General features: G+C 37.5%; 1 protein-coding gene across 4 annotated transcripts in view; it reads right to left on the reverse strand.

Annotated features, from left to right (window-relative positions):
• Nucleotides 1-16,730, reverse strand: part of LOC123756504 (guanine nucleotide exchange protein SMCR8) — a 38,724-nt gene that overhangs the window by 1,875 nt on the left and 20,119 nt on the right. For 2 of the 4 annotated variants that reach the window (XM_069331288.1, XM_045739747.2), the window contains exons 6-10: nucleotides 14,140-14,372; nucleotides 10,845-11,004; nucleotides 7,909-8,659; nucleotides 5,530-5,742; nucleotides 2,558-2,744 (exon numbers count right to left, since the gene is read on the reverse strand). In XM_069331288.1, the coding sequence (XP_069187389.1) occupies nucleotides 2,558-2,744; nucleotides 5,530-5,742; nucleotides 7,909-8,659; nucleotides 10,845-11,004; nucleotides 14,140-14,372 (1,544 nt within the window). Of the gene's footprint in view, nucleotides 1-2,557; nucleotides 2,745-5,529; nucleotides 5,746-7,908; nucleotides 8,660-10,844; nucleotides 11,005-14,139; nucleotides 14,373-16,730 lie in introns of all 4 variants that reach the window. The other 2 variants (XM_045739746.2, XM_045739745.2) reach the window with 1 other exon arrangement.

The following is a 16,730-nucleotide window of genomic DNA, read 5'->3' on the forward strand; positions in this document are numbered from 1 at the left end:
GAGATTGAAAAACAGTAGGTACATGGCATACTGGGCTGCCAAGACAGACCTCCAAAAACTCCCCAAGCCTGAATATCAGCCCATGACATGATGGAGAAACCTGCAGCCAAAGCAATGACACCTCCATTGACAACATCAATGAAAGATGGCAAAGGGGTGAAATAAGCACCAGTCAATGTCATACTGCTGCTACGAAGACCAAAATACAATGTATAAGCGATCTTACACACTGCGAAGGCACACAATACAATGTAAGTTTGTGGCTGTGGCAGACCCTGAAGAGAAATTAGTTTCTCTGGGCTTCATTTACCAGCTGCATTCTGACTGCTTCCCAGTGGTTTACTTCCTGAACCATGGGGTAGAGGGTTGCTTTGGTCCTACCTTCTTTGAAGCTTGACACTTTGTGTAGCTCTGCTTTTGGATTCTCAGGATTTGATTCTCTGTGCAGCTCGTGTGAGGGGTGTTCAAAGTTCTCACGGATGGGTCATCTCTTTTTCCGTCCCATTTCCATGGAGTGAACCATCGAGGATGCATTTTTCTGCTAGCTTCACAAGATGTTTGATTACCATAAAGTAAACCTTTTGACATTGGCATGGAACTGGTGTCTTATCTTCTACATGGTTCTGTATCCTGATCGTGAGGATCTTGAATTGGATGTCTTTCAGCTGGATTGATCAAGGTGGGGATTCATAAACCCTTTTTCCTCAGTTCACTTGTTGCTCCAGGTGTTGTCCAGAAAGGAATCATACTCAGTCAAGGTGATCTTACTGGCTCCTTGGTGACTGGCTCAGCCTTGGATTCCTGCCCAGTGTCCAAACCTGGGCATTTTTCTGCGGCTCCACCTCTTATAGCAGATCAGTTCAGTGATGTACCTCGCTAGTTTGACCTACTCTGTTCTATGTACCTTCCTGAAACAAGGCAGCTTGGTGAATATAGACCCAACACACATGTTGCAGGACTCTGGGCTAAAAGTGTCACTGGCCCAACAGACAGCATGTATGGGGCAGAGAATGATCATTGGCCAGTAGCAAGACTGATGAGCACCCTTCAAACTCGCACATAGCGAATGCAGACTTGTCAGGCCGATCTATAAAGAACCACACCATTGGGACCCGCTGCAACTTGGCAACCAGAAGAGCACAACTAGGCAAGTCAACATAAATAACAGGGCTCACTTTAGAACTGGCTGGCTATTGGTACTATTGGGCTAGAGCTAGTTTTGAATAAACCCCTTCTTCTGAATGTATCCTTACCAGTCATTTGGCTGTTTCTATAATTTTCTATGAATCTTGTAGTTGTCTGTAAACTTTTACTGACTTAATGGATATTTCCCAGGTGAGGGTGAAGTTAAATGTCTCCCTGCTCTCTGTCTCTGTGATGAGGCCAGGTTCTGGCTCATCTCTAGTAGACCAGAATCCTGCAGATGATGTGACCCATTACTGGAGAGCATCTCAGCAAGATAGTTTCAGGGAGCCACCAAGGTCCCCTCTTCCCAGAAAAGAATGTTTTTGAGTACGTGTACTGTATACAAGTTTATGTAAGCTAGCTTAAACCAAAAAATTTGAAATTTAAAATTAATTACATACAGCCCAGAATTTGATATCTTAATAATCTGGGAATTGGTCAAATGGCTGGTTCCATTATCGAGTTAGGTGTTGTAAGGCTTTTGTAATGTAGGAGACTAGGGCATGGCTGTGTTTTGTTTAATTTTATAATAATACTAATTCATTGTCGGGTACAGGTAACCAGTTTATACATACAGTACACTGGCCACTCCAGACTGACAACCAGAGTGCAACCCCAGAGTCTCCCGAGACTGATGGATGCCTACTACTACAGTGCATGTTAGGCTTATATTGAAGTGCCCCCTTAGGGTCGAATTACTGACCACAACACGCTGACTAACTTCTGGGTACCTATTTACTGCTAGGTGGATAAGAAATGCGTCCAGACATTTCTGTCCCGCCCGGAATTCTTGGATGTGAGTCAAACCTGGCTGTACTACTGGGACTACCGGGATTTTATGAACTGTATATACTGTATATGTACTGTACCTGCCAAAACTTAGCAGTGTATATATTTGAAATAAAACTTATTTTAAAACTTCATTTCTATTGCACATTAAGTGATCTTGCCACAGAGACTATCAGAGTGGAACAGCCATAAAAATACTGTACATGACTAACTTTACAAAATAGCAAGTATAGTACTGTAAAAACATTCATTTATGATGATTAGCCAACTTGCTGAAGCCTGATTCACCATTCTGAATGGTGCACAGGCAGATCCTGGAATATATATATAATCACATGTCTTTCTCACGGCATTCTTATTAAATATGACTTACTTTAATGCTAACTTCTAATTTGTCTATATATTAACTTTTACTATAAATTTTTGTTTGTAAATGAAAGAGTATGCACCTTATTATCATTGACTCTCACCATAGTCATTAATTGTAAGATTGTATACCAATACAGCTCTTTTGATATAGTACTGTATCACTGAATCTAGAATTACAAAACAAAAAGAACAAGCAAAAGCTTAATTGTCTCACCTGTGCACTGGAAGCTGGTTGGTGGGTGAACGAGGGAGTAGAGTGGAGAGTGCTCTAACATACAGCATAACTAAAGGACGATAATATTCTGCAGCCGCCAACACGACTAGCCGACCAGACAGTAGCGCATGGACAAGACAGTGAGACACACCACAGAACTGCTGCACTAGTCCAGACAAACGACACACTAGTACAGTAAGAAAAATAGTAAAAGAATATTATAAAATGAAAAAATAAGGAGGTATTGAGAGTAGTTAACATTCCTTTTTTGAGCCAGTCCCTCATATGCTTCTTGAGACAGAACCATTATGGTGTCCCCATACAGTAGACAGTTTTGAGAAGTCTTCTTCTCCCCACACACAGCCTGGTGCCAGGCATATCTGACTATAACTCTATTGCTCAGACTGTTGCATGTAGCAGTGCCTTGAATACAAAACATTTATTTGTGATCAAGCTTGATTTTATTTGGTTTACTGTTATTTTTTGTGGCCTATTTGTCAGGAAATTTAACATACATTATCCCATTTTGCCTTTTATTCCTTTGAAAGTCATTTTATCGACTATCACTCGTCACATTTATCAAATGCCTTTGCATATTTTGTGAATACAATGCAATTTTTTCCAATGTTTCTGTGATTTTTGTTACACTGGTCAAGTAATTGTAAAAGGCAAAATCTTCCTGCTCTAAATCCATGTTAACCTCAATGGTGTATTTAGTTCTCCTCGCTAAAACTAGAAATTTTACTCCATATCATCCTATCAAGCCATAATGTGAGAGGTTTGTACAACTGATATATAGTTTTGGCCATTTCTATGCTACCTTCCATGTGGAGTAAGGCCGAAATCTGCCAATTTAAGTGCCTCTGGTATCTCATAAGTTTCTACGCTTTTCTCCATATTACATTGAGTACTTGCATTAATTGCACTTAGTATTTCTTTATGAACATGGAGTTCCAGGAGTCAGGTCACATTTCAAAGTCTGCTATGTTTCTGTTAATATCTAATACTGTATGCAATTTAAACTGTGCGGATGATATTTATTTATGATAATTACCCAACTTGCTAATCAAATTGCAAGCAAACAGCCATGGCAGATAGCTATAGTCAAGGGCATTAAAATGCTAGTCATGCATGCCATGCAGGTAACCACAAAGCATGAAAATCCCTCATGTTGAGACAACAATTCAAGTAAAAATTACCTAAAAATACTTACCTTATTGGCTTCCATAGAGCCAAGGAGAGGGTGATTGCGAGGTTACAGGTTCTACCAACACTGTGGTAACTGGTGCTTCTATTTGGTAGCAGCAGGTCTTCTAGTTTTAGCCAGTACTTAAGAGGTGTGGTAATTGCCTTGTGTTACTACATGGGTTTTCAAGGGTATTGCACCCTGTTTTCTACAATAGTGAGCTGGCTTCTTCATGGTGGTTTCAGTTACTCACCACTATCTTCCTTCCCTAATTTTGTTGACAATACCATTTCCAAAAACATTTGTCACAGTGGGGTACAAGGTCAATCTGAGCTAATTGGGCAAGGTAAGTAAGTAGTCCTGGGTGGACCATTATGTCTGACTCAAGAGCATCCAAGGTAAATTCAATTATAAATTGTCATCCACACTTCTGTGGAAATAAACATTCCATTCACTGGGGCTGTATGGGGGTCACCTATTGATAGAGCTTCAGCCTCACGTGGGGTCCACAGTTCAAGACCCATACAGCCCAGGTGAATGTCACGTAAATTACTTTATGCAGTAATTGAATAGAATATTGGATTTTATTATAATTGTACTAGCTCAGTTACCAGGCATCCACATGTTCACTAAACGCTATCATCATCATCATTGTCTCCATTATCATTACACCCATCATCAATTGTATCCATATTCACTATCACAGTCATCAATAAAGAAACTATTGTATAAAGACAAATTATTTAAATTTATTAATTTATTATCTTTTAATCAACATGCAGAAAAAATATGCCGGATAACTGTTAGTGAGGATGGAGTCTTACTTAGAAAGATTGGAATATAATATCACCTGCCATTTCATGCAAAGAGGGAACATGGGTGTCAACCCCAATGCCCATGACCATCCCCCAACAACCACCAATCACCCTGCAAAGTTTGGCAAAGCTAGCCCCAATCATCTGGCCTCCAACCCCAGACATTCCTTTTTTTTTTTAAGACAATCTTGAAAATGGCAATAAATCTTAGCAAAAATCTAGCAATGAATGTAATGAAACACTTTACTGTTGGGCTGTCAATACCTTCCTGAGCTTAAACAATGGTACCGCCAGTCAATCTACCCAAATGTGAGAAAAAAACTAATTTTTCAATATGATGATGATTATGATGATGATGATGATGATGATGATGATAATGATAATGATAATAATAATAGAGATATTCAAAATGTTATATTGATTTGGTTAGCAAGGCCTAGAACTGTTCACACAAAGCAAATTACCATTTGCCTTTTTTCATCTTTTTAATGTCTTTCTTTCAACACCTTGAGTTGGTTTCGGGGCTTAGCGTCCCCGTGGCCCAGTCATTGCCCAGGCCTCCTAGGTCTTCAAGCATTTATCTGTTTTGCAGTATTTTGTTTTTGTTTACTTTTTTGGTTGATTTTCCATGTTTTGTGGTAATCTTTGATCACTTAGTAGAGAGCCAGATTTTAGACCTAGATTCCAATAAGTGTAGGTCTCATACCTGACATGATCTTTGGGCTTAGTGGTACCAGTAAGCATTTTTAATCTAGGTCTCTGGGACAGAGACCTTCCCAGAAATAACCCACCAGGAGGAAAGGAATTTCATGTTTAAGCAAAAATATTTTAGGAATTTGTTATAGATTTAACAAATTATCATATAATGGTAAATGGTAAAACAGCTTTGCAGATATTAATGATGTGAATTTGCTTAAAAATAGAACATTCATGCATACAATTTGATGAATTAGGTTAAATTTCATACCCACCTTTGCTGATAATCATTCTGTTTCCAATATCCACCCTTGGAATGGGTTGCTCTCCCAGAACTGCAGCAATATCTTCTTCAACTTCTTCTTCTTCTTGTATATCCACAAAACTAGACAAGTCTAATGGAGGGTTGGAAGACCAACTGGTGCTACTGCTTGTACTGAGCTTGCTCACATTACGCCGATTACTACTACCAGTCATTGCAACCTCATCTTCTGAAAACAATCTTGCATTAATTGTAAAAGAGCTTACAAGGTGTCTTAAAAATAACACCAATGAAAATGGACTCTTCATTAGTGGTCCCTGGAAGCCATATACAAGATAGTCTCCAGATAATGATATATTCCTACTGAATTTGTTTAGGATCTAAATGGGCTGCCAGAGCCAACTTCCAATCAAATTTGTATAATTTTTTTTATATCCTTACAGGCTTTTTCAAACTTCAGATTGGTGTAGTCTTATAAAACCTTACACAACCCATGCTTAACTAATGCTTTGTAGACATCTGATACAGTTCAGTAAACTATATCTAAAATATATCTAATTACCAAAGAAGCCCTTTCATGAAGCATAAAGCAAAGAAAACAACTATAAAAACTATAAACTACAATTGTGCTAAACTGTATTGTCTAGCAATTAACAACTATTAATTAATGACCATTAGAATTGCCTTAGGCAGGACTGGGGCCTACACAGGCACAAAGTAGAAAAGGTGGTGGATCTTGCCAATCTATAATTTAAATCCTAACTCAAACTTCTAACAATGGCTTCAAAAATTATACCAGGGAGTGGGATACATAACTGCAGAGTCAGATCCCAGATAGGTTTACGGAGTATGTACAATGTAAAGTATAATGATGACACAAAATGTTATACAATATTATCACAGCTGGAATTATATAACTTTTTTTGTGGGGGGGGGGGGGGAAGGGGGCTATGTCACATCAGTCTTTACATTTGATTATATTGTTATTTAGTTAAAAACTTCATTTTATATAAAATACAGTACAGTATTAGCATTTACATTATACTCCAGCCATCACTACAGATCTATAAATCCTCGACTAAAAATGTACTTTATTCTTTAAACATATATATAATTAATATTTTCATTTTATCCCCAATATTATTAATTAATATTAGTTAATAATTGAATTTTTTTTTTAAAAAAGACAAATTTCGTAGTAAAATTGCAAAAGTCCTTGCTTGAACTATAACTTTTTGTGTTCATTTTAGGTCCTAGTGTTCGGCTGGCCCCCTATGGGTACACCACATTCTGGTGTTCAGTACACCTGCACAAGTTCAAAGGGATGGTAGTTTTGTAGATGTCTGATACTAGAGCCAATGCACCAGGAAGCTATGGAGGGCTAGCCAAGAAAATGCTATTGTGTTCATTATGTCATAGAGTTCTAAGGGGAAACATCCCACATAACATACTAAAAGGTCCAGTTTGACATGGAGACTGAAGAAACACATACAGTACCCTCTTGTAAAATTAAGAGGCTATCATACCTCAAGTGAAAATAAACAAAAGTTCCTGGTCACTTATTTATAATACTGAATCAAAATACAGTACTTCAACAGCATATGCAAAAGCAACTGTAAAAGCAAGTCTCAAGTGTATGTATACAACAAAATAGTCATTTGACTACTTGTATTCCATCTATTCTGAAAAATGGATTACACATCTTAATTAACATTTCACATCAATGAATATCAACGATGTCAACGATGTGAGCCATCCAGTAGTATTTGTTGCTTAAAAATAATTTGTGAAATACTGTAATCTAATACTGTAGTTATTTGCATATTACAAAATAAAATTTGTTTGATGACTGTCATTACAAACTTGAGTAAAACAGTGACAGTTAATATTTATGAGCCTGAACTATTATGTACATACTGTACATAATCATCTATCTAAATGATAGATGAAAAAACTCAAACTAAAAAAATCAAACTCAAACTCATCTATCTAAAAAGTAAGCAGTCATATATAATCATCATTCATATAAGAAATTAAAAGGAAAATAATTTGAGCACTTTCATGATTAAACATATTTTAAAGAAAAATATGTTAAATCACGAAAGCACTAGGATTATCTTTGAATTAGTTTTCTACGTGGATATGTATGCATAACTGAATCACGTGTTCTTGTGATTATTCTTGCCTAAATCATCATTATTATCCCATTTCCCAATTGATGGGGTTGAGAGGCTATGCACTGAATGTGACTCCCTTAGTACTATTAAGACCCTGCAGAGACTGTATAAAGAGCTCCCCTGTAATAGCTTACACTTTTTATCTTTGCCATATAATCATACGATATATATATCTTTGTCATATATATCATACGATCATAATGTATGATCCTTACCTTGTATTTCTTTGGTTATCTTTTGAGATGCATTTAGTTTACTAGAATCAACATCCAAATCCTTTTCAGTCTTGAACTCATCTTTGGAGTCCTGATGAACAGTCACTGATTCTATATCAACATTTTCTGGTATACTTTGGTCAACCGTTTGACTTTCATCATTGCTCTTGCTTGAAAGTACAGCATCTCCATCATCTCCCATCACCATTGGGAAAACTTTCAGGCAATCAGCAGCTGCCGATACATTTCCTCGGGATGTTTCTAGTGTCTCGGCATATTCTGAGTCTGGAGTTGATGTTCGAGAAGTACTAGTCAAAAGAAACTTTACAAAATGAGTATCCCAGCAGAGTGCTGAATATGAACTTGGTTGAACAGGCAGCTTACACTTTTCATCTTTGCTTACATTAATAATAGGAATATTTCCAATAAATAGAGAACTAAAGGGATTATCATAGATATCACGATCCAAGTCTTCAAATTTCAAAGTAATAAAAGATTTACAGAACACTCCATGAATAGACCAAAGTTTGAAAAGGCAGCCAACATAACCCACTCCACACAGATGGTGCACAGAACGCATGTCCTTAAAGTTTCTCTTCATCAGAGACAAGACACAGACACTTGGCTTAGTTTTTTCTACAGGCTTCTCAAACATTGACAAGTTGTTCATAGCCTTATACAAGGGTGACTGTGGTTTGGATTCGATTTGCTCAGCTAAACAGTTCATTTCTCCTTCAATTTCTTTTTTAACCTGCAAAATAAAAATTAGGCTTTGAATTAATGTTTTAAGTTCCTTTATGAGCAGAATACTGATTCTTCTTAAGCAGATATCAATCCTGGTCCTAAAGGAGAATAGCTCAAGAGTCATGAATGGGTGACATTCTGCACTGGCAATTCAGTGTTCATTTCAGACATCCTGTCAAGTTAAACTGATGCTATGGAGACATTGCAGAAAAGTTTAATCCAGCTTAGAGTGACCACAGTCAGTTTTCATAAATACCAGTATGCAAAGCCATTCCAAGTCCTACTTTGCACCAAGTAATCGCCGGGAATCGAACCCGGACCCCTTAGGACTATGAATCCCGAGCGCTGTCCACTCAACCGTCGGCTGATTTATTTGCAATTTGTGGTAGCAACCAAGTGGGCAACAGACTGCAAAAGTATCCATTTGGTGGTCCTTGAGATACAAAGTTGGGCTCTGAATCTTTATGAATGAACTTACTATGGCTACTGTAGGAAGAATTACACTCCTCCAGTGCCTCCCTAATTCAAATATGACCCAACAGGGACATTTGAAAAGATACCTCTTGCACTGATGCAAATGTCCCTCTTCTGAGACTGTTGTGAGCTATTCATTTAGAATGAGGATGGTTCTTGCCATACAAAGTATCCAAGAAAAATAGTTAAACATTTACCTACTAAGGTTTTAGAAATATCTAAAGTATTAAACACCTGTAATAATGCCATTCATAGAACATATCATAAAGACTAAAATCTGTGATCAACTACACCTGCAATGATCCTTTGGGAAGCAAATAAAAAAAATTAAAATACACAAAAAGAACACCCCATTCAATTTTCCTATCTTCCACACTACATACTGCAGAATTACTGTATATAGAACCAGCACCATCACACACTAACAATACATCCTCCTAATGCACAAGATGTTAGGAGCTTCTTGTGAGTTGTCATCTATTGTACAGTATATAAGAAAATGTATGAAATGGCCAGAATGTTATTGTGGGTACTATGCTAGAATGTAGTGTTTACTAGTCTCTTGTGATGGTCCTATAGAATTTATGACATGTAAATTGAAAAGTGGCTGTAAAAGATTACTAGACATAAATCTAAATGACTTACATTGATATATGTAAATAGAAGGATGATAGTAAATTATTTGCTTTCTATTCTATACAGACAAGTCCCTCCATACTTCTTGAAAATAAGGAACTGGGAATATATGCTAACTAATACTTACTGTACATACTACTGTACTGTACTGTACTGTACTGTACTGTACTGTATTGTATATGGAATTGAATTGTGGAACATCTTAAAGATATGGCTATACACAAGTATACATATGGCTTCAATAATGAATGTCTTACAAAAGAAATACAGTGGAACCTCGTGTGACGAGCACCTCAATTTACGAGCATTTTGAATAATGAGCACGCTGATCGTCAACAATTTGTCTCGATTGGCGAGCGCTCGTTTGATTAGCGAGAAAACCACATGGTGCGTTCCTGTTGCTTCTCGCACATTCTCGGACGCCTCCAACGATGCAAATAAAATAGTTTTTTTGTTTAAAGATGCTAATGATGCTGGGATGTAAAGGGATGACTGCTGCTGTAGCAAAGCATTGACTTATTTTTGTAGAATAAAAAAAAAAAGTGAAAATTTTGAAAAATAGAACAAATGTCAAAAAGGTTCGTTCAGTGTTTGTCATTTAGGCTGCTCCATGTTTCTTAAAAAAAATTGAAAAAATTTGAAAAACGGACAAATGCTATAAAGGATCGTTCAGTGTTTGTCAGGTAGGCTGCTCCATTATTAATAAATAAATGAAAAATACAAAACAAATTGAACACATTTGAAACAAAGAAAGATTGTCATTATGGAGCATCCTACCCGACAAACACTGAACGAACTTTTTGCTATAAAAAAAATGAAAAAAAAAATTTAACAAATTTGAAGAAATAAAAATGTCATAAAGGTTTGTTCAGTGTATGTAAGGTAGGCTGCTCCATTATTTAAAACATCGAATATCATATTGATGTTTTTCGGTGGTACAACGGATTACAGTACAGTAATTTGATTTCCATTATTTTAAATGGGGAAATTCGTCTTGAAAGACGAGCGTTTCACATAACGAGCTTGGTGCCGGAACGGATTAAATTCGTTATTCGAGGTTCCACTGTACTTTTATTTCATACCATATGTGGTCGCACAACATCAAGAATGTGCTGGCACTCCATAAGCTGCATTGCAACTGCTTCTAAAGATGTATGCCTTAGCAGTGATTCCTCATCATCATCATCACTGTTTGTATTAGAACTTAGAAAGCTGTCCTCTTTTTCTGGTTGCAGTGAAAGCCTGGAAATAAAAACAAAATATATTGAATAACAAAAATTTAAAAAGAGTGATTTTCTAGTATCATAGTACTGTATGTTTTTTTTAGAAAAAATTAAAAAGATATGCTTTAACAGTTATGAGTAACTAATCAGCTGAATACAAAACAGTAAAAAATGCTTAAACATTTAAATTAAATTGCTAAAATTAGAAGCATATCAATCATATGGGCAAATGAGAGAGGTTTGCTCAAGCCAGCATATTTCAGAACAATAACAGTGGTGTAATGAATACAGTGTTGTAATAAGTAATTTACTATAATAATAATTTGGGATTTTACTTTTCTCGAGTCCACATTCTTCATTCTTATGAAAACTCACAAGCATTTTAACATCATGCAGTAAATGAAACCAAAAAATTACACTTTATATTCAAAAGGATTAGCATAATCAAATGGATTAAAAGATCTAGAAAAGATATACTGTACCTTCAAATTATGAACAAACTAGTCTTTAACAGGCAGAGACAACCAGTTAAACAATCAACGAGCTATACAAGAAGAGGATCTTACAGCACACTACCTCTTCCCAACAACGTGAGGCACAACCAATCTGCAGAAGTCCAAGGCAATCCAGTCCTCATTTCAGAGTTCCATGCAAAAGGAATACATATATCGGCCAGATATTTGGGCTCAGAATGCTTTTAGTGCTCTCATGACACTGAAGTCTTAACCTTTCATGTACAGTTTTGATTGAAATCCAACTTTGTTCATCTTCCACAGAAATAAGATAATCAAATTTATTGAGTTCCCAGTCATATTTGTATCACTTCAAATGACCTAGCAGATCAGATCATTTTAAATGCTAAAAAGCATTTATGTCTGTCCCATCTCCCAGAAACTAATTCCTTACAGATAACAAAAGAAGTGTTGAACTTACTAATAAGAACAATACCCTTTTCTGTTATGTTAGGGGCTATAATCATCTTATAGTTTGGTCTTTTTTTACAATAATCTTTCCTACCTCTATTCTCATCAGACAGCATTTTGTGGAACTGGCTCTCATACACGACATGCTCAACATTTGTTATCAACTTTTGCCTTCCTCAGACAGTTAAAAGCTCTTAAATCTTCTTAGCAAGAGTAATCTGACTTGGCTACATGGCTTTCTGTGCTCTACTCTTCCTGTCTGTTTTATATACATTTTTTTCTACCTTTTGTTTCTCTCTTCTATTTTCTCTTTAATTTATTAATCTGCCATTAGGCCTTCAACAGTTTCATTTATTCATACGTTAGCTTGGTTTTCAAGTGCCTTACCTCTCCACTTACCCCTCATCTCTCTTCACCTTACATCCCTCTTGCCTAACACTGATTCTTGCTCTTCCTTGGGCTACTTGTTTCACCCACGTTATTATGACTTATTCTAAGCATTTCTTATTATCATTTGATTTAAATTTTCTAGCATTGATCCAAGTCCATACATCCAGCTGAAGAGAGCTCTTGCCGAGCTTCACATTTATCTTCACATTTCGAGAGCGTGCAAACATCCTATACTGCTAGAAGCCACTCAATAAAACATCGAAATTACTGGGATCGCCTACAAATTTTAAATCTGTTTTTCATAGAGTGCAGGCAGGAGAGATACATTACAGTTTACACTTGGGAAGACATTGGAAGGACTGGTTACAAATGTACACAAATGTACACACAGAAATAACACCACATGAGACCAGAAGGCATGGCAAGATGTGCAAATAGCCCTACTGAAAATCAGAGGTGCAATAGACATGCTGAGAGAGGACTATCAACCTCAAAGGCCCAAGAAGTTTGATACCTGATCAACCAGGCTGTGACTCATGCTTCAGGCTGCCAGCAGCCACATCAAACAGCTTGGTTGATCAGACCACCAACCAGGAGGCCTTGTCAGAGACTACATGGGGCAATACTAATCCTCGGAATTTTCCACGGGTAGTCAACATGTTGGTAGGTAGTATCGTATTCTCAATATGACTATAAACCAGTGTATCAATAGCATAAAAATTACATCAATCCTATAAGCATTTGGCAATATGATATGGCCAAGTCACTACCAAACAAACAATACTAGATCAAGAACCGAGCCTTGAGGAACACCAAACAGCAATGGAGCCGATTCAAGTAAAACCATGAGACTACCAACCAGAAATATACGACTTTAACTACAACATAACAAAGTCTCTAAGACTGCACATAATAAGATGATGTATCGATAAATCATGATCATTGGTATTAAATGCAACACAGAGGTCCAACAGAATAAACAGTGACATTTCCTGAACAGGTAATTCAATAGAATACCACAATTGAAACTGCCTTATTTGAATTGAAAAACTGACCACATGCTAAATTGTCAATTTGTTCCAAAAAATAAAACCAACTGATCAAGAAAGGTAAATTAAATAAATTTAGAAAGAAAAATTAGATTTAACACAGGATGACATGTCCTAGGAATATCCTTAAAGCCACTGACTGTCAAGGCCCTGGCTGTCTCACATTCCTGTCAAGGTCACAAGATGGTGGTCTCCAGGTAAATTCAGGTACTACAGTATATACTGTATGAAATGTGAAATGTGAATTTTCACAAAATCATGAAAAAAGTGCTCCAACAACCTGCAATACTAACCAAAAACACACTATCAGATTACTACAAGCAGCCTTACTAGCACTCTGCAGTCCACAATGGATAACTCCTCTTGAAGTCTTCATTCTTCTTATTTTTAGAAGTTGATGGCACAGTATAGCAGTTGGTCTCATTGTCACTATCACATGAAGTATCCTTTTTATATATATTGTACTTACCAATACAATTGTCCAAATGAAGTTTTAGAATATGAATGGGCAATTTACAATCTAAGCAGTAGTCATACAGAAAATATTAATGCTATTTACAGTACTGTACTATGTGCATGAAGCACTATTCAACTATGTTCAGTATGAAATGCTGTGCATGAAACATTATTCAACTATGTTCAGTATGAAATGCTGTGCATGAAACACTATACAACCATATTCAGTAATATGTGCATGAAGCACTATACTACTGTACTATGTTCAGTACTATGTGCATGAAACATTAAACATTTATGTACAGTACTGTGTGCATGTAGCATTATATAACTAACTCTTTATTGCTCCTCATAATATTATCTTCTGGATCACAAGATCTAGTATTTGGCAACTGTAAATTTTCAGGAGGCTCAGGCAGGTTAACAGCTGCTTGACCTGTAGCACTTGTCAAATAATTTATCTGGACGTAACTCTCTGTTCTGTACGATACTTGATTGTCAGCCATCAAATCTACATCCTCTTCCTCCATGTCTTCTGTATGTCCATGTTTTTGAGAATTTGTAGGATTCTGCAACAAAATTATTGTCATTACTTATGACTAGTGAAATATTAAAAAAACAATTCAGAATGCAAAAATCGTGCACAATAATGTATTAGTGTATTTATAGCATTAAGAATGACAATTTAAACTTGACAGTGCCCCATTGGTTGCATCCCCTAAGAGGAGCCAGAGTTCACCCAGGATACTGCTCATACACACACTCCAGGATCAGGGACTTTGTGCTCAACCAAAACAAGATGATATCTGGCAATACATAGGCAGCCAATTAGTAGCTCTGCAAACTACTTAGCAACTAGCCATCACCACCACTAGTTCAAGGAAACTGGCTAAACTCACTTTACTCCTGCCACCCACCCCCTCCTTGGCACAGCTCTGAAGAGGTCAATTCAGCTGAGGACACTGGTTTCCCTTGAGATTTTCTCTTTGCAGGAGGGTACCATGGCTTTGTTTCATGGCATAGTGACTAGTCACTTGCATATCTTATTTCAGTTCACTTTAGCTTGGTTTGAGTGATTTTCTACCTTGACTGCCAGACTGCTGATTGTCTTAGAAACAGCCTAACTTTCCTGAAGTAGTTGTGTGGTATTCAGCATGGTCCTCTTTGTGAGTTTAACCCATACTCTAGTGGTGCCATAGATTTTCTGGCTCCAGCCTAGACCTTGGTTCAGTGCATTGTTTACATTTATATATACATTGTCTGCACATGGGGTCTTAATCAGGACTGGGATGCTTCACTTAACAGATGTAAATGTGCCCTGTTCTTGATCTTCTTTGATTTAGGCCATTACTATCCTTGTCCTTCATTACTGTAGGTGGTACAAGGTTTGAAGAGTTCATGCCAGATCTATGTCTCTTCTGGGATGCCACTTTGGGGGGGTATGGAAGTTTGGTTGCCATACATTTAGGGTTTCCTTTCCAAAATTTCTGCCAGTTGAGGCTTTGTGGGGGTCCCTCCTGCTGTTGAGTCTGCTTTTGCTATGTGCAGGTCTGCTTTATATGTATTCACTTGTGTTGTTTTAAATATGGCAAACATGATGAAAAAATTATCTATACGTATTGTGCTTACTGTATTCCCCATTATATCTCACACATCAGACATTCAATAATTTAGAACCCCATCCTCACATCTTTCTCTAGGTTTTGCTGGGCACTTTGACAGTTGTGTCCTTCCCTAGCCCTCTTGTGTCCTGAGGCCAGTCTTCTACATGTGTCTGGATGCAGTGTTTTGCCCACTGTGTCTGTTCCTTTGATCCGTGATCAGTTGTGTGCTGCCCAGGACTGGGATCTGTCTCCCTTTGTGGGCATTTATTCTTTCATGGCAGCTTCACACAGGAAGGTTTTTTTGTGTTTCCCTGGTTGGTTTCTCCTGGTCTTCAACTTGCCCCATATGTCTCTGATTTCTCCTGCCCTCTCACTTCCACATGCTGGTCCTTTTTTGGCATTTTGATATGGGTGGGGTAGTAATGGGTAAAGTTGGGGTTTGGTAGAGGTATAGTTGGGTAGGTGGGTTAGGATTGGTTATGGCTGGATAATGAACTTAATAATAATGATAATGAACTTTTTAATATTAACAAATGCAAGACCTTGCATGTGGGGCATAGCAACACATGCCACCTCTATCAAATTAATTCCATTCCATTACAGCAAACTGATGAAGAAAAGGACTTTGGAGTCTAAATACACCACTCACTGAAAGTTGCACAACAGGTAGGAGCAACAGTCAAAAAAGCTAACCAAACCCTTGGAATAATCAAGCATCCTTTGACTAAGGAAAGGAAGGTGGTGATCCAATTGTATAAATCTCTGGTGCGGCCCCATCTGGATTACTGTATCCAAGCATGGAGACCCCATCTTCAGAAGGACATAGCTGCTCTGAAGAAAGTGCAACACTGGGCCACAAAAATCATTCCAGAACTAAGTCATCTCTTGTATCAGGAATGGTTGAGGGCCACAGGGCTAACAACACTGCAAACTAGGCATGACAGGCTGGATCTCATTGAAACTTTTAAAATACTAAATAATTTGGTGGATGTTGACTCAGAAAATTTCTTCAAAAGGTCAAATGTAATACAAACAAGGAGCAATGGTTTCAAGCTCGACAAGCCACAATGTAGAACTGAAAATAGGAGATGCTTTTTCACCCACAGGGTTATAAACCCATGGAACTGCCTGCCCACCAAAGCCATAAATGCCAAGACTCTGTTGAATTTCAAAAATCAAACTGAAAATGATTATCAATGCAAATGGGGAGGGGGGGACTTTCAACAGGCTGCCGGCTTTCTGACAGGGGCCTGACAGCTGAGTGGACAGCGCTCGGAATTTGTAGTCCTAAGGATCCGAGTTCGATCCCCAGTGGAGGCGGAA

Source organism: Procambarus clarkii, chromosome 25 (genome assembly GCF_040958095.1).
Source record: "Procambarus clarkii isolate CNS0578487 chromosome 25, FALCON_Pclarkii_2.0, whole genome shotgun sequence".
Taxonomy (NCBI): domain Eukaryota; kingdom Metazoa; phylum Arthropoda; class Malacostraca; order Decapoda; family Cambaridae; genus Procambarus; species Procambarus clarkii.